General features: G+C 43.0%; 1 protein-coding gene across 10 annotated transcripts in view; it reads left to right on the forward strand.

The window, feature by feature from the left end:
* The window catches only part of PHF14 (PHD finger protein 14), a 1104121-nt gene that overhangs the window by 178888 nt on the left and 903869 nt on the right, over positions 1–21364 (forward strand). For all 10 annotated transcript variants that reach the window (XM_029588971.1, XM_029588965.1, XM_029588970.1 and 7 more), the window contains exons 6-7: positions 9981–10092; positions 11547–11684. In XM_029588971.1, the coding sequence (XP_029444831.1) occupies positions 9981–10092; positions 11547–11684 (250 nt within the window). The remainder of the gene's footprint in view (positions 1–9980; positions 10093–11546; positions 11685–21364) is intronic.

Below are 21364 nucleotides of genomic sequence, written 5' to 3' on the forward strand. Positions count from 1 at the left end.
GTTAGTAGAATTACCCCAAAGGGCGAAGAGAGCTTCCTGCAGCAGCTAGGAAGCGGCAGAGCAGCTTAGACCGGAGCAATTCCAATCCTTGCTAACTCAATTTGCTAGCAAATGATTTTTTGCTAACTCGATTTGCTAGCAAATGAAGGGCAGGCTAAATACCAGGATGTGCTGACGTCATTCGGAGGGGACGCCCTTGAAGTTCCTGCCATGACGTAGATAAAGACGTGGGTGGTGTGCACGCGCGCACCCTAGGAGGCCCTCAGGAAAAAACATGGTGAACGTCCTCGCCGTTGCCAATCCAGGGACGCCGGGGAGAGCGGCATGAAGACGCGGTGGCAGCCAACTTCCCAAGGCTTGAGGAGAGAGAAGGAAGAAAGGTGAGGCACAAAGGTCGAAGCCGTCTGAGACTGGACGCAGCAGACTTCTGGTTTATTATCTTTGGCCTCAGTACCGGAGAAAGACCAAGTCGAGCATCGACGTTGAATGGGATAATCATCTCTCCATATTTGTGACTGCTCTCCATAACATCAGCAAGGGTCACATTTTCAGGTTCAGTTGGTTCAAAACTTGAACATTCTAACTGGAGTGATCTGGCTGGCACAGAACGTATTCCAGAAATATTACTCTGTGCCATCTGGTATCCTTCTAAATCCATCTTGCTGATTGGAGGGATACTTGCTCCCGAATCCAGATTAATTGAAGTTAGAGAACTAACTTCAGGAGATCCTGGGGCCAACTGAGGAAGCTGGTCTTGGCCTGGATTATCTGAAGGTCCAGAAGACAAAGGAATATTCAGTATAGAATTACGCATAGATTGACTCACCCTGTGAACCAAGTGGGTATCCATGGGGCCTCTCACTAAGGTCGAACCTGGCGTTGATGTAATTATTTTAGCTTTCCTTTTTCCTGCCTTAGATCTTTAAACGAGTACCTCCCAAAATCTTGATAAGTGTGAGCGGCTTTGACTGCTTGCTGGCAGCTTTGCACTGCTGTATCATAGCTTTTACAGGTTCACCAGGCGCCGCTTGATGACATCATAGGGCTCAGAAGGTAACCACAAGGTGTCGGGACCCACAAACTCACAGTCCTCTGGCTGAGGCTTCCTACAAGCAGGAGGTAGATCTCCTTGCAATGCTCCCACTATGTTCTGCTGCCTCATGGCTTGTACAGGCTCACCAGGTGCTGATTGATATCACAGAGCTTGGGAGGTAACAAAGGTGTCGGACTCCCAAACTCACAGTCTTCTGGCTGAACCCTCCTGCAAGCAGGAGGTAGATCTCTCCACAGTGCTCCTCCAAATTTTTTCTTTTGATCAGAACAGGTTGGGGATCACTGTTGCCAGGCAGACGCTTTCCAGTTGGTTTTTGTTATGCTCAGGCAGGATTGCATTTTGGGGGCCATGTCAAGGCTCACTGTTTGAGCATTGGCAGAGTTGCTGGTCCACTTGCAAGCAGTCCTAATGGTGGACATCTGCAGAGCTGCGATGTGGAGTTCCATTCATTCACATTGGATTACTGTTTGGATAGGGATGGCCCACACAAAAGTAGGTTTGGCCAGTCTGTCTTTCAGAACTTGTTTGAGGTGTAGAACCCAGCTCTGTTCCCATCTAGGGCCAGATCTTTCTGTTAGGCTGCCCCCCTCTCCCCTCCCCCTGTTGTTACCAACAAAACTGGTTGTTGTGCCCATTGGTACATTTTGGTGTTTTGTTGGTCCCCTTTTATTTTGGGGTGTAACATATAGCTAGAGATGGACCCAGGTATGAGGACTGCCATCCTGCTTGTTTTTGAAGGCAGAGTTGCTTATCTGTAACAGGTGTTCTCCAAGGACAGCAGGATGTCTGTCCTCATGAATATCGCCTACCACCCCGCAGAGATGCATTTCCACTTTGTGGGTTTTATTCTTATTTTAGTTTTTCATTACTCAATTTTTTTGTTATAAGACTGAGGGGACCCTGTGTGGATTCAAGGTGTAATGCCTGCTCAGAGAGGCACAATCAAAGTTCTGAAAACTTTGTCATAAGTTTTCCATGCTGGGGCTCCATCTGTGTGAGAACTGACATCCTACTGTGCTTGGAGAATACCTGTTACAGGTAAGCAACTCTGCTTAGGCTTTGAACCCAAAAAGGGGAAAACTCAAACTAGAAGCAGGAAGGGTGGAATAAAATCTCCTAGCCTCAAAACTGTCTTTTTTGGATATAGTCCAAAAAGTTAGTTAACTCAAAGTTGAAACTCCTCTGCATCAGTTCACTTTTAGACCTATCCTCTGGATGAAAGAAAGCATACTCCTTATCCCAGATCCAGCCTTGAGCAATGGGATGCCTCAATCCACTGCAACAAGGGGCACTGACTCTCACCGGGAAATCTCAAAATTGGATTAAGAGTCTCAAAGCAAGCAAACGTTCTGGTCAACGGAAGGATAACCTCAACTTGGAAAATTCCTTACTCCTTTCCCATAAGCAAGGAAAAATTAAGGGACAGTAGACAGCAAGCTCCTGTCTTCTTGACAAGCTGAACTAAAAATCCACAACCTGTCTGAACAATAAATGAACTAAAAATCCACGAGGATAGATGATGCTATGGGATAAGTAGCCAGGTCATACCACTTGCAGCTTCTAAATAGAGGAGTAAACCCAAACCTGTCTACTGATTTCTACACAGAATCTCCCCATTCAAATGAAATATGCCTTTTTTTGTGAGGGAAACCAAAGGTTCCCTACAGTGTTAAGAGAAGAGCACCAATTAATTTTTTTTCTTTAACAAGCATAAATCCATGTCTTCACCTTACTATTTTGGCTTAACAACTCCAAGAACACAAAATTTCAAATTTTCAAACACGTCTGGAAGTAATACAGTGTCCAACAAAGGGGGCTTCCATGATTTATTGATTTTAAACTTTTATATACCGACATTCATTTGCATATCACATCAGTTTACAATGAACGGGGAGTAAAAAATGTAACTTAGGAAAAGGAAGTAAAAGTTACACGTAACAGGGAGATAAAGGAACAAGGTGGGACGAGGAGAGAAGATAAAAAAGTGGGGTTGAGGACCCAGGAAAGGCACTTATAAATGAGCTTGAGGCTTAAATAAATACACTTGTATGTTGGGGGGGTGGAGGGAAGGGATGGAAATGGTAGAATAGTACCAAAGGGGAGGCGAGGTTATGTATATGCCCGTTTGAACAGCCAAGTTTTTAGTTTTTTCTTAAAAGACCTTGTACAATGCTCTTGGCGTAAGTCAGGGGGCATAGTATTCCATATTGTTGGTGCAGCTATGGAAAGCGCTCGTTGTGGTTGAGATGTGTTGGGTGAGTTTGGGAGAGGGTGTGGAAAGGGATCCTTTGTAGGTGGATCTGGTGGGTCTGTTAGAGGTATGGTAATGAAGGGAATCATTAAGCCAGTAAATATTCTGGTTGTGAAGGGTTTTGTGGATAATTGTAAGGCTCTTATGGAGAATTCTGGAGGGGATCGGCAGCCAGTGGAGGTCCTTAAGGATTAGCGTGATATGTTCTGTTCTGCGGGAATTGGTGTGGATTCTAGCCGCTGCGTTTTGCAGCATCTGGAGAAGTTTGATGGTAGATGTGGGAAGGCCTAAGAGTAGAGTGTTGCAGTAGTCCATTTTTGTGAATAATGTGGCTTGGAGGACTGTTCTAAAGTCTTTGTAATGAAGGAGGGGTCTTAGTTTCTTTAGGACCTGAAGTTTGTAGAAGCAGTCTTTGGTGGTGGTGTTAATAAATTTTTTTAGATTGAGCTGGCCGTTTAAAATGACGCCTAGGTCTTTTACATGCTGGGAGAAGGTAAAGGATTGGTCTGAAGGAGAGGGATTGTAGTGATCCGGGGAGATAAGGAATTCTGTTTTTGACGTATTTAGTGCAAGGTTGAGGTGAGAGAGGAGGTGGTTGATTTACGTAAGACAGTTGTCCCAGGTCCTGAGGGATTTAGGTAAGGATTCGGTGATGGGGATAAGTATTTGGACATCGTCCGCATAGATATAGTGTGTAAAGCCTAGGTCGGCGAGGAGTTGGCATAGAGGCAGAAGGTAGACATTGAAGAGGGTCAGGGAGAGAGATGAGCCTTGGTGAACCCCATGAGTTAAGTTAATGGGGTAAGATTCATTATTGCCTATTTTGACCTTGTAGTGTCTATTGTTGAGAGAGGATTCAAACCAGCTACGGGTTATTCTGGCAATACCTTTTTCAGAGAGACGTTCTATTAGTGTGTTGTTGTGATTGATGGTGTCGAAAGCAGATGAAATGTTTAGCATAGCTAGAATGTATGATTGGGTTTCTGTATTGAAGAATTTCTGGAAGCCGAATTGGGATGGGAATTGGGATGGGAACTGGGATGGGAATAAAGTATTATGTTTTTCCAGGTGATCAGCGAGTTGAAGATTATGGAAAAGGTAGTTAAGTTTAGCTAAGAACGGAAGGTTAGAGATTGGGTGGAAGTTTGAGGGGTCTGATGGGTCTAGGGTAGGTTTCTTTAAAATGGGTTTGAGGATTGCGTGTTTCAAAGGGGTAGGCACATATCCATAGGAGAGGGAGCAATTGATTATTTCTGATAGTGGTTTGGCTATAATGTCTGGGATGGTCAGAAGGTATTTTGTAGGGATGGAGTCCGCTGGCTGTGAAGATGGTTTCATTTTCTTTAGCAGTGTTATTATTTCGGACGGGGAGGTATTGAAGGAGTCCAGGGTGATATTAGGATTTTTAGGAATGGCGCTGGGGTGGGAGGTGGATGGTGGGAATCGTTGCATAAGCTTGGCGATTTTGTTGTGGAAAAAGTCAGCTAGGTTGTTACATTTGCTTTTGGCATCATTGTCTGGGATGGGAAGGGGGGGGTGATGCCATTTTTGTGAGGTCTGAGACATATGAGAATTGGGCTTTGGGGTTATATTGGAAGTTATGGATTTTATGGGCATAGTAGTCTTTTTTTGGTTTTAAGGATGGTAGTTCTGTAGGAGTGGAGTGCGTGTTTCTATACGGCTAGTAAGGTAGGGGAAGGATCTTTACACCATTTCTTTTCTTTAGCTCTTAGTTCAAGTTTGAGTGACTTTAGTTCAGGGGTATACCATGGTTTTTTTGTGTTAATTCTGGGGTTTAGTTCTTTGGACACTAACGGGCAAATTTTGTCAGCGATATTGTTAGTTATTTCTTTCCATGAGGAGAGGGCTGTGTCCACATTTGAGAGGTCCAGCTCGTCGAGGGCATTAGTGAAGGAGAGAATTAGATCATCTTTGGTGCAGGATTTTCTGTATTGTATAGTATTTGTGTGTTTTTGGATGGGGCAAGTTGTTTTCATTATAGCGAGCTTAGTTTTTATGAGTGAGTGGTCCAACCAAGGGACCGGGGTGCAGGTAAGAGTGTCGGCGGGGAGGAGGTGGGAGTTTATAAATATTAAATCGAGGGTGTGGCCTGCTTTGTGGTTGGGGCTGGTTATAATCTGTTTAAAGCCCATGGCAGAGATGGAAGATAGGAAGGCTTCGCAGGAGGGGGGTAGGGGGATTGTGTCTACGTGGAGATTGAAGTCTCCGAGGATAATGGCTGGGATGTCCATATCTATGTGTTCGGCTATAAATTCAATGAGAGGGGAAGTGTTGTGGTCAAGTATACCTGGGGGAGTGTACACTAGGCAAATTTGTAGCTGTGAAGATTGGAAAAAGCCGATTTCAAATTTGGGGGCGGTGCCAACTGTCTGGGGTATTCATTTGAGATCTTTCTTGGCAGCCAATAAGAGACCTCCCCCTCTTTTTTTGTGTCTGGGTATGGAGAAGATATCGTATAGTTGTGTAGGGAGTTGGTTCAGAAGGACTAAGTCAGTTTGTTTGAGCCATGTTTCTGTTATAGCACAGATGTCCGGCTGGTTGTCTAGCAAGAGGTCATTCAGGATTGGAGTTTTTTTGGTTAACGATTGGGAGTTGAAGAGTATGAGTGTGAGTGCAGTAGGGCCGAGGAACTAAGTTAGGAGGGGAAATCATGATTGGCACTAGGAATCTTAGGTTGGAAGGAGAAGAGATGGGTAGGGGTTTTTTGTGAAGATAAAGAGTGATATTTGAGAGTTGGAATGTTATCATGACAGGATGATGGTGGGTGAATGAGTAGGGAGAAAGGCAGAAGGTGGAGGGTTTTAAAGGGGGAATATGTATGTATGGTCAGGAGAGAGGGGAGGTGGCTATAATAGGTTGGTATGTTCAGAAAGGGGGGGAGTGTGGGGAGTACCTGATTGCGGAAGGGCAAAATACCAAGGTGAAAAGAAAGGGTTAGATTGTTGAGGGTTGGGGCCTGTGTTCTGTGTGGATGTGAGGGGTTGAGTGGGGGAAGGTATAGGTGTGTGCTACCTGGAGTATTAGGCAGGTTATAAAAAGGGGGGTGGCAGCACAAAGGGGCAGGCCCCTTTGGTCGCGCGATGCCCGGCACTTGGCGCCTCGGGTCGGGGCCTTGCTTTAAAGGGCCCTTAGCATCGCAGCAGATGAGATAGGAGGAGCACCAGGCCTCCAATAGGCCCGGGGGCGCGTCAAGGGGCAGGCTTCCAGGTGTTGTTTGGGCCTCGGACGGGTCTCAGGCGTCGGACGGGCCTCGGGCTTCAGCGTCAGATGGACGATCGGGCCTCAGGCTTCGGAATGGGTCGGAGGCAGAAGTCAGCGGCAAGGCTCTTACCCCGATGGGTGGTGCCAGTAGTGCGAGCCTGCGACGTCCCGCTCTTCAAAAGGGATGTCGCTCCATTCTAGTGCAAGTTTTATGCTCCAGCAGTTTCTAGATCTCAATTTTTAGTTTTACCAATGTATAGCAAAGCACAGGGACATTGAATGTCATATATCACATGGTTTGTATTGCAGTTGGAAAAATGTCTCAATGTATGTCATGCCTATAATTGGATGACTAAAACAGTTGGTTCTTATAGATTGAGGTCATAAGCAACAATTCATATATGTATAAGGGCCATTGGAGGAATGTACACTTCTAAAGCTAATGAGATTGGTCTCTCTCTTACATTCCACCTTCTAGTGTAAGCTCCTGTAAATATTTTGTCCTGAAAACCATTCAAATTCTGATCAATATGCCAGGTTTTTTTTATGTCTGTCACTAAATAATAAAATCTTTGTTATCTCCATTATGTTTTCTACTTTTCATTTGCTGATCCCTATTAGATAATTGAGCTTTCATATACCCTTGCATAACGTATCTTTTGGGATAACCTATAGATAGGAATCTGTTCATTTCAGCTGCCTGTTCTTCAAATTCATCATTGGAAGTTCACAACCTTCTTAATCTTAAGAATTGACTCCTCTGTAATTTATTGCGGTTAGTAGGTTTTCTGTATGTTGTAGTTGAAAGACCTTTTTCCTTTTTAATTAAAATATCTAAATAAGGAATCTCATTTGCACTGCTGCTATTATGAAATTTTACATTCAGTCATAAAAGGCTAAGGGATCATCTGCATTACCATCCCGTAATAACAGGATGCCATCTATATATCTCTTCCATAAAACAAAAATATTCTTTCATCCTCTTGCTGTACCGCTCCTTTTGATTGCCTGTTGCAGTGTGTACTAACTCTCTCTTGGAGACACACCTATCTAGTTGGGTTTTAAGGGTTGCCATAATGAATATGCATGCAGTAGATTTGCGTAGCCTGGGTCTCCAGTGATGTGCTACTTATTTCATGCATATTCATTATGGATATTCTGAAAATCCAACTGTGGTTAGGTATACCTCCAGGAGAGGGGTGTGGAAACGCTGGCCCATTGTTTGTAGCAGTTTTCTATTGCCACTCCTTGTTCCTTGTTCACCATAAAGCAGAGCAAACAGAGCATTTTTACAGATGTCTGCCTCTAGTAGCTATCTTGATTTTGATATGTGAGAACTTTCAGCACTTACATATGTAATTTAGTTTAAAAGCATTAGATCAAAAATTAATGTAAACTACTTTTATGTGTTAGAGCGCCTCCTTTGTATTATTTATGTAAATGGTTCTTTATTTTTTTGGTCAGTTTTTTATCCTGTTGCATCCCTTTCATGAGCATTCTTAAGTGCTGTCTTGCTGCATGAAATACCACTTCCCCATATAATTAATTGCTCAAGTTATTTTAATGCAAAATATCTCTGAAATTTGTATTTATCTTACACTATCTAAGAATGTGAATGCTGTCCTCTTTTTGTTTGATATTTTTCCTTAATCAACCTCTGTCAATGTTGCTCTATGCAAAATGGATGACAAAGTAGCAAGGAACATTATTCTTCTCTGATTACCCTATTTGTCTTAATTACAAGGTTCTGAAGCATGTGCAGCACTAAAACAAGTGAATAGGAAAATATTTACAACTAGTATAAAAACAGTTGAAACTGTCACAGCTGTAATCTTGTCTGACTTAAGGCTTTAAAAAATAAAGGTTCAAGTTGGAGTTCACACTCAGGTGGTTGCGGAAATGAAAGTCTCATGTGCCAATCATGCTGAAATGGCAGTTCAAATCTGTTATACTGTAATACTTGCGTGACATGTACTAAAACATTTTAAGAAGGTCAGTATGAAGCAAGCAGCCAGCTGTTGGGTTTATCATAGATAAACTCCTACAGAGTGCAGCAGCATTTAATACACCAGTGGAGCATGAAAAACTGCAAATTAAATTGAGAAGCAGCTGCTTGTTGAAGATGTGTATCTTTGTATTGAACTCTGCAGGATGCATTTGGGAGGTTGTATTAAAACTTACTAGCAAAAACCTCCGAAGGAAATTCCTCTTCTCCCCCCCCCCTTTTTATTACTTGTTCCTTTTTCCCCAGTTATTTCTTTCAAGGCATCGAAATCCAATCATGTAGCACGTTTAAAATCATGACATACATTACAGCATTTTTATCAGTAAAAAAACAGACACTTGCTTTTACTCAGACGAAAAGTATGCAACTCTTGAGATCAATCAGCTTCTAATGTTCTAAAGAGGATTTTATATGTTTGAGGTATATTTAATAATTTTTTGAAAGAACAAAAGACCTCTGTTGAAAGTGGAATAGCTTTATTTATGATTCAGATTTCACTAATATACATTGGTCTTATCAGATAGCAGTCAGTTGAATGTTGACACAAACTATGCTATGTTCAACACCCCCCCTTTTTTTTTTTTTTGGACCCTTCAGTTTCTTTTTGATTTTTTGGGGTTTCCAGCTCAGTTGGAATAAGCCTTTGTTGGGCTATGTTGCAATGATCCTCCATTCTCCACAACCTAGGAATGTTCCTCCTATTTTATATCTCTTCTTAACTTAACTCAGTCATTGCAGCAGGAGTCCTTGACCGGAAGCCTTGCACCAGGCCTCCTTTCTGTTCTGCAATAATGGGACCTAAAGCTGGCTAGTAGGTGCTGGTGTTGGACCGATCTTCTAATGTACCCCTTTTCTAAAATCATCTTGGCTGCTAAGCAACAAAAAGACCTGATTCACTAAGGCTTTATTTCCCATTTTGTATCTGTGAAGGGAAAGCTTAGTAAATCAGGACCAATATGGCTTTTAACTCCAGGGTGGGTTGCTGCTTGATAACTCCTTGAATTTCTTCCCAACACATGCATAGATAGTAATACTCAATTCAACCTTCATTAGTCCTGTTCCGAAGCAGCTGGAATTTTTATTGTTTTGTATATAAATGCTATACCACTGTGCAACACTAATGAAGGTTGAATTAAATTTTATGTTGTATGCATGCTTTTCTTTTGTGTGTTCAGCCATTGCAAATTACCAGCTCTCTTTGGTTTAGGTGACAGCCAGTTCCCATTTAAATATTTTACCTAAACTTGAGCCCTGTTTCTGTTAACTCATGGAATGGCTTTCTATAATTAAACTTATTTTATTCATTTGCTTGGTGATGTCATAATTTCAAGAAGTTAGTAAATATTGGATGCTTCTTGTTTTAAAAAAAAAAAAAAGTTCATACATGAATTCTGTATCAGGTTCTCTGTAGTCATACTGGTTGACTTTTTTTTTATTTTGTATTCAAGATGGGTTCACATTGTCTGTGCCCTTTATGTCCCTGGTGTTGCATTTGGAGATATTGATAAACTGCGTCCAGTAACTCTTACAGAAATGAATTATTCCAAGTATGGTGCCAAGGTAAGATTAAAATCCTTTAACAATGTGAAACAGAATTTGTGGTACTTGTTGCAAAATCCTGTTGCTTGCGCAGCTTGTAAGCTTTTGTTGATATTCCTTTCTAGTCTGTTCTTTGCCTGCCATCAGTTAGTCTATCCTCTTCTGATTTCATGCCTGAAATACTGCGACTTCCTCCTTATTGACTTTCTCTTCTCCTCATCCCTTTCACCCAGCAAATACAAAATAATGCCTGATCTGTTAACATCTCAAATACAGCCATATCATTTCTTGCTTAAGATTTTTCTACTAGTTTCAAATGTTTAGTGTATTAATTGTACCAGCAGTCTGGAATAAGCCCTCTACTGACACATGGACCTGCATATCCCTCAGATTTTGCAAAACTACATTTTGTTATTTTTGGAATTTCTCATTTCTTCTCTTTCTATAATTTGTAGTTTTTCTTTTATGCAGCATAGTGTTTTGTAAGGCTCGTCTGCAGTTGCCTACTTAAACTTATTTAAATAGAATATTTTTTACTGTAATAGAATTAGAGTTTGTTCTTGGAGGGTTTTTTTTTAGTGTTTTTCTGATTGAAGTGTGATTTTTTTTTTTTTTTTTGTGGGGACCAGCTTAGTGGTAATGCTGTGCATTGTTTTGTTGAGATCCTGGGTTTGATTCACGGGTCAGATCTTTTGTTCCCCAGGTCAGCTGGGCATGGGGATACAGCAGAGGCAATGTTTGGGAGGTGGGAAAGTGAGGACTAGCCATTGTGCAATGGGGATACCAGTGGCTGGGTTTAGGTCCAATGATTGCAAGGATCCAGAAGGAGCCCTGGTTCATGACATGACTAAAGACAGTCACTTCAGTGATTGGTAGGGGATGTTAAAATAAGTGGAAATTCCTTAATTACTTATGAATGAATGATGGCTAATGGCGGTGGAGCCAAAGAGAGGCAAATTCTGATTCAGCTGATAGTCCATGGGACAGGTGGAAACTGCCAAAGCAAAAGTAAGTTGTGACACACACTATTGGCAGGAAATATATTTTGCTACTCATTTTTTATTCTTTTATTAAATGTACAAAGAATAATGTGATGTTCCCCACAGCAGGGAAAGCATGGGCTAGATAAAGAACTGATATCAACTATTTGTTTGAAGAGACTGTGAAGTAATTTCAGTGCAGGAGAGAGCACATTCTGGTTTTGTTGTACAGTAACGTGTGTGTGTATGTAGAACCAGTACAGAAGAGAGCACCCTAACACAAATAACTTGGTCTTTTTTTTACATAATGGCTTTAACATTGATTTGAATTATCTCTTACTCTCTCTTATCTACTTACTACTTTAAAATAAAACCACATACAGCAAACAACCCTATTTTTAAAAAATGCTAAACGTATGAAATATTAAACTTTGATACTACATCTGTTCATTCTTGCACTTAATTATGCTTTGGTGGTTCTGTTCACTCTTGCAGGAATGCAGTTTCTGTGAAGATCCTCGTTTTGCCAGAACTGGTGTTTGCATTAGCTGTGATGCTGGGATGTGCAGAGCATATTTTCATGTGACCTGTGCTCAGAAAGAAGGTTTGCTTTCTGAAGCAGCTGCAGAAGAGGTGTGCTTATTAGTGTAACCTTTATAGAATTAAATGTTCTTGAAATAATATATGAAAACACTACTTACCTTACCTTCACTTTGTCTATTCATGGTTGAATGTTTCTTTTATGCAGTGAAATAATATAGGAAAGAAACCAGTTGTAGGGGTATCACAGGTCACTTTCTGTCAGGATATCTGTGCTTGAGGTCAATGCTAAAGCTCTTGAATTGAGTGCAAGTTAGATTCTTAACTGTCTGGTTGGCAAAATGAGACTGCAGTATTTGCAAGAATTTTTGATGGCAGTTTGAAACCTTCAAAATTCCAAAATGAAGCACCTATTATAAAATGTTTTGTGAAAAAAGTTTTCTCACAGGTCAAGCAGGATGGTAGTCCTCACATATGGGTGACATCACTGGATGGAACCCAATCACGGAACACTTTTGTCAAAGTTTCTGGAACTTTGACTGGCACCTACTGGGCATGCCCAGGATGGCACTAACCCTGCAACCAGTAGGGGTCCCCCTTCAGTCTTCTTTTTTCCGTGCAGCAGTAGCCACGCGGCTTAAGGAGCTCCACAGAGATTCCTGACAGGAATTTTCCTCACGGAATTACTATACAACTTTTTACCCAACAGGGGTCCCCCGCTTTCATTTTTACGTCTGCGGTGGTCCGGTAAGTTTTTTTACCCGATTCCTGTCGATTCCCGTCGAGTTTGGCCTTCATGGCCTACTGGCTATTGACCCCACCGCGGCTAAATGTTTTCACAGGCCATGGCGTTGGGGTTCCGTTGATGCCCGGACTGCACCCGTACAATGTCCATTACTGACCCTCACCGGGTATGTGTAATGGGTCTGGGTAGCGAGCATGATGTCCTTACTTGCACCAAATGTGCCCTTATGACACCTAAAGGTCGCAAGGCTAGAATGGAGAAAATGGAACTTCTCTTTCGCTCAAAAACCCCGACGCTGTCCATAGCATCGACGTTGTCTGAACCGACACCGTCTATGTCGCACCATCATCGGGCACCAACCGGTGTCCGACCAGCATAGACGACTCCACGGCCATCGACACCCTCTGTTCCCCCTCATGAAAAGGACAGAGGTGACCGTCGAGAAAAGCATCGGCATCGACATCGCAGGTCTCAGATGGTCGATGCAGGCAAGGCCTCGACGTCGTCCTCGTCTGAACCGCCATCGAAGATAGCCCGGCCAGAAAAGGCACCGTCCCTATCTGGTTCAGGGTCACCGAGGCAACTTTCATCGGGACCAGTGATAGGAGCCGCGATTCCACCTCCAACGGTGGTCCCTCCGTCTACGCCTCCGCCGCCTCCTTCTCCGGCATCGGGGCTCGTGCTCCAGGTTTCCGGAAGAAACTGGATCAGATGATTCAGGAGGCCATCGGCAAAGCGATGCAAGGCTTCAAGGTTCCATCGACGCCGATACTGGTACCGATGCCTGAACCGGTAGCCGATCCCATTCCAGTAGTGCTAGCACCGTTACTCATGAGAATGGAAGCGCTGATCGCCTCTTTTCCTCCGAGGGATCAGACGATTCCAATGGACCTGGTGCCTTCCTCTCCGATTCCTCTTTTATTGGCAGACGAAGGAGAAACACCGTTCCTTCCGTCATCAGGAATGCTTCCGATGCCTAGATCATCGGTTTCACCGATTGCATCTTTGTTTCCATCGGTTCCACCAATCCCGTCCATCGATGCCCTCGGAGCCACCGATGACACCATCGATGCCTTCGGTGCCTCGCCGGGACCTTCAAGTATACCAATTTTTCATCCCTCCAAGTACCCTGGGGGTGCTGGAGATGATCCCTACGATACCTGGACTGACGATTCATCCCAGGATACCGATGACTTGCCATCGCCACCCTCTCCTGCTGAAAGCAGGAAGCATTCTCTGCCAGTGGACTTGTCCTTCATTAATTTTGTGAAGGAAATGGCTGAAGTGGTTCTTTTTCAGCTTCAGACAGAACAAGATGACTGACATCAGATGATGGAGCTTCAATTTTTAGATGCTCCTAAAGAACTAACATCTATTCCCATCCATGACGACCTCCTGGATCTTCTCAAAAGGAATTGGGAACATCCTGGTTCTGTGGCACCAGTCAATCGGAAAGCTGACACTACATACCTAGTCCAGTCAACTCCTGGTTTCCAGAAGTCCCAATTGGACCACCATTCAGTGGTTGTTGAGTCAGCCCAAAAGAAAGCCCGAAGAGCCAAGCCTCATTCTTCCTATCCTCCAGGAAAGGAACAAAAATTCCTGGATGCTATAGGTCGTCGTATCTTTCAAGGGGCTATGCTTATATCCCGCATCGCCTCTTATCAACTATATATGACCCAGTACAACAGGGTCCTCTTTAAATAAATACAGGACTTTGCTGAGTCCCTACCTCAACAGTCTCAAGACCAATTTCACACCCTAGCTCAAAAGGGTTTAGAAGCGGGCAAGCATGAGATAAGATCTGCCTATGATGTTTTTGACACCGCTTCCCAGGTCTTAGCAACAGCCATTTCTGCAAGGCGATGGGCCTAGCTAAAGTCGTCCGACCTACGGCCTGAGGTCCAGGATAGACTATCTGATTTGCCTTGCACTGGAGATAATCTTTTTGGTGAGCAAATACAAAAGACAGTGGCGCAACTCAAGGATCACCATGAGACTCTTCGCCAACTCTCCTTGCTACCTTCTGAATATCCTGCTAAGCAAACATTCAGAAAGGAGCCCAAGAAATCCTTTTACCACCAAAGGAAATCTTATCCTCCTCCATCCAAATGTCGCTCTACTAAGCCTTATCAGTTAAGGCCAGTCCAGGCAACCTCACAGGGAAAAGCCGCAAACAACTTCTCAACTAGGTCCAGCATCTGGTTTTTGACTTTTTTCTAGAGCGCAGCATTCAGACTCCACTAAACCATGTACCAGTGGGAGACCGATTGTGCCACTTCAGCCACATCTGGCACTCAGTCACCACAGACCAGTGGGTGCTCACTATAATAACTCAAGGTTATCATCTCAATTTTCTTGCCGTTCCACCGGACTCCCCACCTTGACTGACGTGGAGAACATCAGACCATTCACTGCTCCTGGAACAGGAGATTTCCCTCCTCCTCCAGTCCAGAGCAATAGGCTCCAGAGCAATAGGCGGAAGCCCTCTCCCACTCGATGTACCTTAGGCAAGAACTTAGGGTGAGTGCAGAGTACCGCCCGGTCCTGAGAAGTTTAGTGTAAGGCGGATAGGTAACTAGGGCCTGTAACTCACTAACTCTGCGAGTTAGTGAGTTACAGGCCCTAGTGAGGGCCTCGGATTCTACTCTCGGTATTTTCTAATCCCAAAAAAGTCAGGTGGCGTACGCCCGATACTAGATCTTCAAGCCTTAAACATGTTCCTCCAAAGAGAAAAGTTCAAGATGGTGACCTTGGGTTCCCTCCTCCCCCTTCTACAAAGGGGAGACTGGCTCTGTTCTCTAGACCTCCAGGATGCTTACACGCATATCTCAATAACCCCGTCTCATTGGAGATTTCTGCAATTTCTCGTAGGCCCAAAGCACTACCAATATCGAGTACTACCATTTGACCTAGCCTCTGCTCCACGAGTCTTCACCAAGTGCCTTGTAGTAGCAGCAGCGTTCCTCAGAACTCAAGGTGTCCACGTCTACCCCTATCTCGACGATTGGTTGATCAGGGCTCCCACACAGCAAGCTGTTTTGACGTCCCTAAGTCTGACCTTGCACACCCTGATCTCTCTGGGGTTTCTCATCAATTATCCAAAGTCCATCTTGGTCCCATTGCAAAGCCTGTCGTTCATAGGAGCAGACTTGAACACCCTCAAGGCGAAGGCATTTCTTCCTCGAGAATGAGCTCTTATCTCCTCTCTCACCCATCAGCTGCAGTCTCGACAGCGCTCCACTGCACGTCACGTTCTGGTCTTGCTAGGACACATGGTGTCCTTAGTACACGTCACTCCCATGGCTCATCTCGCCATGAGGATCCTACAGTGGACTCTAAGGTCACAGTGGATTCAGTCATCTCAACCACTATCAGCTGTTGTCCACATAATCAACCCACTTCGTCTATCTCTAGTTTGGTGGAGGAATCAGGCCATTCTCCTTCAAGGCCTGCCTTTTCAAGCTCCAGACCCTCAAATAACCCTTACAAAAGATGCCTTCAACATCGGTTGGGGAGCACACATTGCCAAATTACAAACTCAAGGGTCTTGGTCTCCACTGGAAGCCAAACACCAGGTCAATTTCCTGAAGCTACAAGCAATCAGATATGCTCTCAGAGTATTTCAGGATCGCCTCTCTAACCAGGTCATCCTGATTCAAACGGGCAACCAGGTGGCCATGTGGTACATAAACAAACAAGGAGGAACAGGCTCCCGCCTCCTGTGTCAGGAGGCTGCACAGATATGGGCGGAAGCCCTCTCCCACTCGATGTACGTCAGGGCCACCTACTTGCCGGGAGGGACAATGTGTTGGCAGACAAGCTGAGTCGCACCTTTCGACCACACGAGTGGTCTCTCAATCCCACAGTAGCGGACTTGATATTCCAATGTTGGGGTTACCCTCACATAGACCTCTTTGCGTCACCTCAAAACCACAAAGTAGAGAACTATTGCTCCCTCACTCGCAGCCAACACTCACAGCCAAGAGATGTGTTCTCCCTCTCATGGGCCGCCAGTCTCCTCTATGCATTCCCTCCACTTTCACTTCTCTCGAAGACTCTCGTGAAGCTACATCAGGACAGGGGAAGCATGATCCTGATCGCACCTCACTGGCCACGTCAAGTGTGGTTTCCGATTCTTCAGGACCTCTCCATTTGCAGGCACATTCCCCTGGGGAAGGACCCGCTTCTGATCACGCAGAACAACGGGTGCCTACGCCACCCCAATCTTCAGGCCTTATCCCTGACGGCCTGGATGTTGAAAGGTTAATCCTGCAGCCTCTTAACCTTTCGAAGCCAGTTTTCCGTGTCCTGATTGCTTCACGGAAGCCTTCCACGAGAAATTCTTATCTTTACAAATAGAACAGGTTTAAGTCATGGTGTTCTTCTCAGTCTCTTGATCCCTTTACCTGTTCCATCACAAAGTTTCTAGACTATATCTGGCACTTGTCAGAATCAGGTCTAAAAACTTCCTCCATCTGAATGCATGTCTGCGGTGGCTGCCTTCCATAAAGGTGTCGGGGACGTTCCTATTTCGGTTCAACCTCTCGTAACACGTTTTCTGAAAGGCTTGCTTCACCTCAAGCCTCTACTGCGTCCTCCGCAGTAGAGGACGCAGTAGTTTTGGGTCGGCTCATGAAACCACCTTTTGAGCCTCTCTAATCCTGTCATCTTCGCTTTCTCACATGGAAAGTGTTATTCCTTTTGGCAATAACATCTGCTCGCAGAGTTAGTGAGTTACAGGCCCTAGTTACCTATCCGCCTTACACTAAACTTCTCAGGACCGGGCGGTACTCCGTACTCACCCTAAGTTCTTGCCTAAGGTAGTATCGGAGTTTCACCTTAATCAATCCATCATACTACCCACCTTCTTTCCCAGGCCCCATTCCAATCCAGGAGAGCAGGCTCTGCATACCCTCGACTGCAAATGGGCTCTAGCATTCTACCTAGACCGTATAGCTGCCCACAGGCAAAGTACTCAATTGTTTGTTTCCTTTGCTTCCATCAGTTTGGGTCAACCTGTGGGTAAGCAGACTCTCTCCTCCTGGCTAGCGGACTGCATTTCTTTTTGCTATCAGCAAGCAGGCATTCCACTTCAGGACCGTGTTAAAGCACACTCGGGCAGGGCCATGGCAACTTCTGTAGAGCACCTTCGCTCGGTGCCGCTTCCTGATATTTGTAGGGCTGCTACCTGGAGTTCTCTCCATACATTTACAGCCCATTATTGTCTAGACAAGGCTGGAAGACAAGATTCCATCTTTGGCCAATCTGTCTTGCACAACCTTTTTGCAACTCGATGTACCAACACCCTTCTACCTACCTGTTAGGGTTCAGGATGCCCTCTACCAAATTCCACCCCAGTTGTTGTGCCTGTTGCATGTCTTTGGGTACATTTGGTGCATATTCGGACATCCTCAGCTCGGTACTCACCCATATGTGAGGACTACCATCCTGCTTGACCTGTGGGAAAGCAAAATGTTGGTTACCTGTTACAGGTGTTCTCACAGGTCAAGCAGGCCCACCACCCCGTGGTGATTGGTTCGTTATGTTTTCTTATTTTTATTTTGGCACTTACTTTAGCTTTAAAACAAGACTGAAGGGGGACCCCTGCTGGTTGCAGGGTTAATACCATCCTGGGCGTGCCCAGTAGGTGCCAGTCAAAGTTCTAGAAACTTTGACAAAAGTGTCCTGTGATTGGGCTCCATCCTGTGATGTCACCCATATGTGAGGACTAACATCCTGCTGACCTGTGAGAACATCTGTTACAGGTAAGGAACATTTTGCTTTTTCCCTCTTGAATAAGTCTGTTTCCTCTTTATGCTCCTATATTATGGTTGCAGGGATGTATTTCATATGACAGGATAGGATACAAAAGGACAAAAATCAACAGCTGGGCTGAAATAGGTTTCATTTATTAGCTCAACTAAAAGAATTGCCACTTTAACTTTGTACTAGAGTCACTGGTTTGAAGTCAGAAAATTACAAGTACGAAATTTCAAGATCCTTGGTTTGAAAAGTAGATTGCAGCACTGGTGAATCCTGTAGCATGAGTGGAATGCTCATTCACTAGTCTTGCATTTGAAGACATTTTCACCTTAGCAGACGTTTCAAAAAACATAAAGTGGAAGTTTTTATTTATTTTTAATTTTTATATACCGGGGTTCTTGTAAGAGTTACAAATCACTCTGGTTTACATAAAACTAAATTAGCCAGAGGCTGTGCATGCAGCTGTACAATAGCCAAAGGCAGTACAAAAAACAGATTGAAAAAGGTACATATTAACAGATGAATGAAAAAGGTGCATATTAACAAATGAATGAAATAAATACATATGGTACATAAAACAAGTGAAAGAACATGGAGCAAAAAGCAGGAGATTAAATATGAAACATATAACCGATGGGTAAAAGAACTTGTAAAAATAAAATAAACTCAGACTGAATATTCTAGCATATGAATTGGTCCTGGAGACTGCCTAAGTGAAAATACAATGGGTGAGAGGGCAAATTGTAATGTGGTAACGGGAATAGTGTGTGCAATAGGTGAGGTAACCATGTCTTCTGTCTTGAGTGATGTAGCCTTGTAACCTTGACTTCTGGTGTGAGAATGAGCATTGAGTGGGAATTGTGTGAAAAACGGCCGAAGAGCGGCAAAGCTGAGCAAGTGAAGCAATGTTAGAAGTCCGACTAGATCGAAAATTGATTAAGTCTGTCCTAGCATCAAGGCCGCTTTAAGTGTTGGGGTAAGCTTGGATGAAGAGCCAAGTTTTTATCTTTTTTTTTTTAACTCTGAATGGCTTGGTTCTAGTCGTAGATCAGTGGGGAGCGCATTCCATTGATGGCGGCCTGCTGTAGATAGTGCGCGCTTCCTTAGTGATGTTTTGGCTGGCTGAAGTTTTTGACAGTTTTTGGCTTTTTGACAGTTTTTGGCTGAAGTTTTTGACAGTTATATCTTTCATGGAAAAATTTTACAATGGCAGTTTTATAATACTGAGAGAGTGTTTTCTTCCTAATCTGTGTCAAACATGCTGCACAAACATTGTACACATGCTTTTGTGGTACCTGCTATTTTCACTGTGTGATAGTGTTCTAGTAATCATACTAGTGTTCAGAAAATTGTAATCTTTGTAGGTTATGATACCATTTATTGGACCAACAAAATAAGATATGATATACATGAGGTTTTGAGACCACATAGGCCCTTTCTTCAGGTGTTTAATTACTGTGTGAACTAATTGTGACAATGGATTAAGGAACTACTGCACCACATATCTACTATAGTACTAACAAGCAATAAACATGGAATGAAATTAAGCAATATTTGAAAAAAAAAATATTTTTAATTTTTTGAAAAGGCATCAAACATGGGGCTTCATTGTAATGTTCTTAGTGAATAACTCCACCCCTTGTCATTTGCTAAAGTTTTTTTTTCTTTTCAAAACGTCTCTTTCCAAAATGTCTAAACCTCCAAATTGAACTTCAAATGTGAAAATTTTTGAAATTTTCAAACAAGGTAAACATGATACCAAAAGTGTCAGTTGCATGGGTACTTAGGTTGTCTAAAAACTGGCGACTGAAATTATATGAACTTTTGTAAATCTTTGTTGAAGCTGCAAGCCCTGACTTCAGTATTTTGAAGAAATTCTTCATCAGGAGACCTACAGCCAAACCAATGACCTTGAAGATCTCTGCTATTCAGAAGATATTTCTTCATTTGCCACACTCATTGGGATGTTTGCTTCCCATTTATTTGGTGGTGTTTCTCAGTTTTCTAATTATTTTATCATCAGCATCAAGCTTGGTTTAGTTATATTCGTATTTGCTGAGAGTTTTTAGATCCTAGGCAAAGCCATATGACATGTATTTTTTCACTAAGGACATAATAGAAGTCTCTGCATCATTTCCTTTTATTTAAATGTAGAAGAATTTTATAGAATATCACTAGCAATTTTTGAGACACTATGATAAAATGTTGCCCTCTTTATTTCTAGGTATCTGTAGTCTTGATTTATATAAATATTCACACAGATACATATTTTATTTCAGAATGTAAAAGGAAATTTTTATGAGAAAGATTGACAATCTTGTAGTTCTGTTGTATTTGCATTTCCTTGTATCCCTTTCAGTATGTCTAAAGAATCATTTATCAGGCACACCAAAAGGAAATTTCCATTAGTTCTGTGAATAAGAAATGCTCTTGCGATAAATGCTCAAGAAAATGAAAATATTTTACTTAAAATGTTTGTGATATACATTGCAAAAAATAGGTAAGCTATTTCAGGTTAGCAAGAAGAATATTAAACAAGAAGTGACTTTTACATAAGCAGAGAATAAACAACAAAACTGAAGAGCATGGCATTTCTGTAAGGCTCTTTAGAGCTTCTAGAGGATGTGTCTGGAAATGAAAAGGGTTTAACATAAATTGAAAGCAGCTAATCCACCTTGATTTCAGACAGACATTTCCTGCTTCCAGACAACATACGTGAGCAACAAGAGTTGATAAAACAGGTCAACCATGACAGTTGTAAAGTCAGACTGAAGATGATCCTGAATGAGTGAAGAATGTTAAATGTGAGAAAAAAAATTCTTGTACCATTTACATAGGAGAATACAGCTTCTTTGGATTGCCTCTCTTTTTACCTAACAATGTAAATGTAAGCAGAACAGTGGTATCTGTAGAGAAAACGTATTAGGGGGAAGGGGGGATGTGTTCCTCCTAACTCATACAGAGGACTCCATCTGTCTTTTAACTGCCTGGTATCACTCCAACCATATTGTGGTTTGAATTGGCCAGGGCTTCATAGTTTTGTGGGATCTGCTGGCCATGTGAAGTTCAAACAGCAGAACAGATGAAGCAGAGTCCAGAAGTTAGAAGGCTATTGGAGACTGTTTCAGAGTTAATAAGAATATTGAAAGGGGGGGGGGCAAATTAGGTATGAGGAAATGCTGCAGCAAATGATTCTGAAACCTGGGACAAGTCAATTTGATTCCTTTTTCCTCTCTTTTTATCCTTTGTTGCCCCTAACAGT

Source organism: Rhinatrema bivittatum, chromosome 2 (assembly GCF_901001135.1).
Source record: "Rhinatrema bivittatum chromosome 2, aRhiBiv1.1, whole genome shotgun sequence".
NCBI lineage: Eukaryota > Metazoa > Chordata > Amphibia > Gymnophiona > Rhinatrematidae > Rhinatrema > Rhinatrema bivittatum.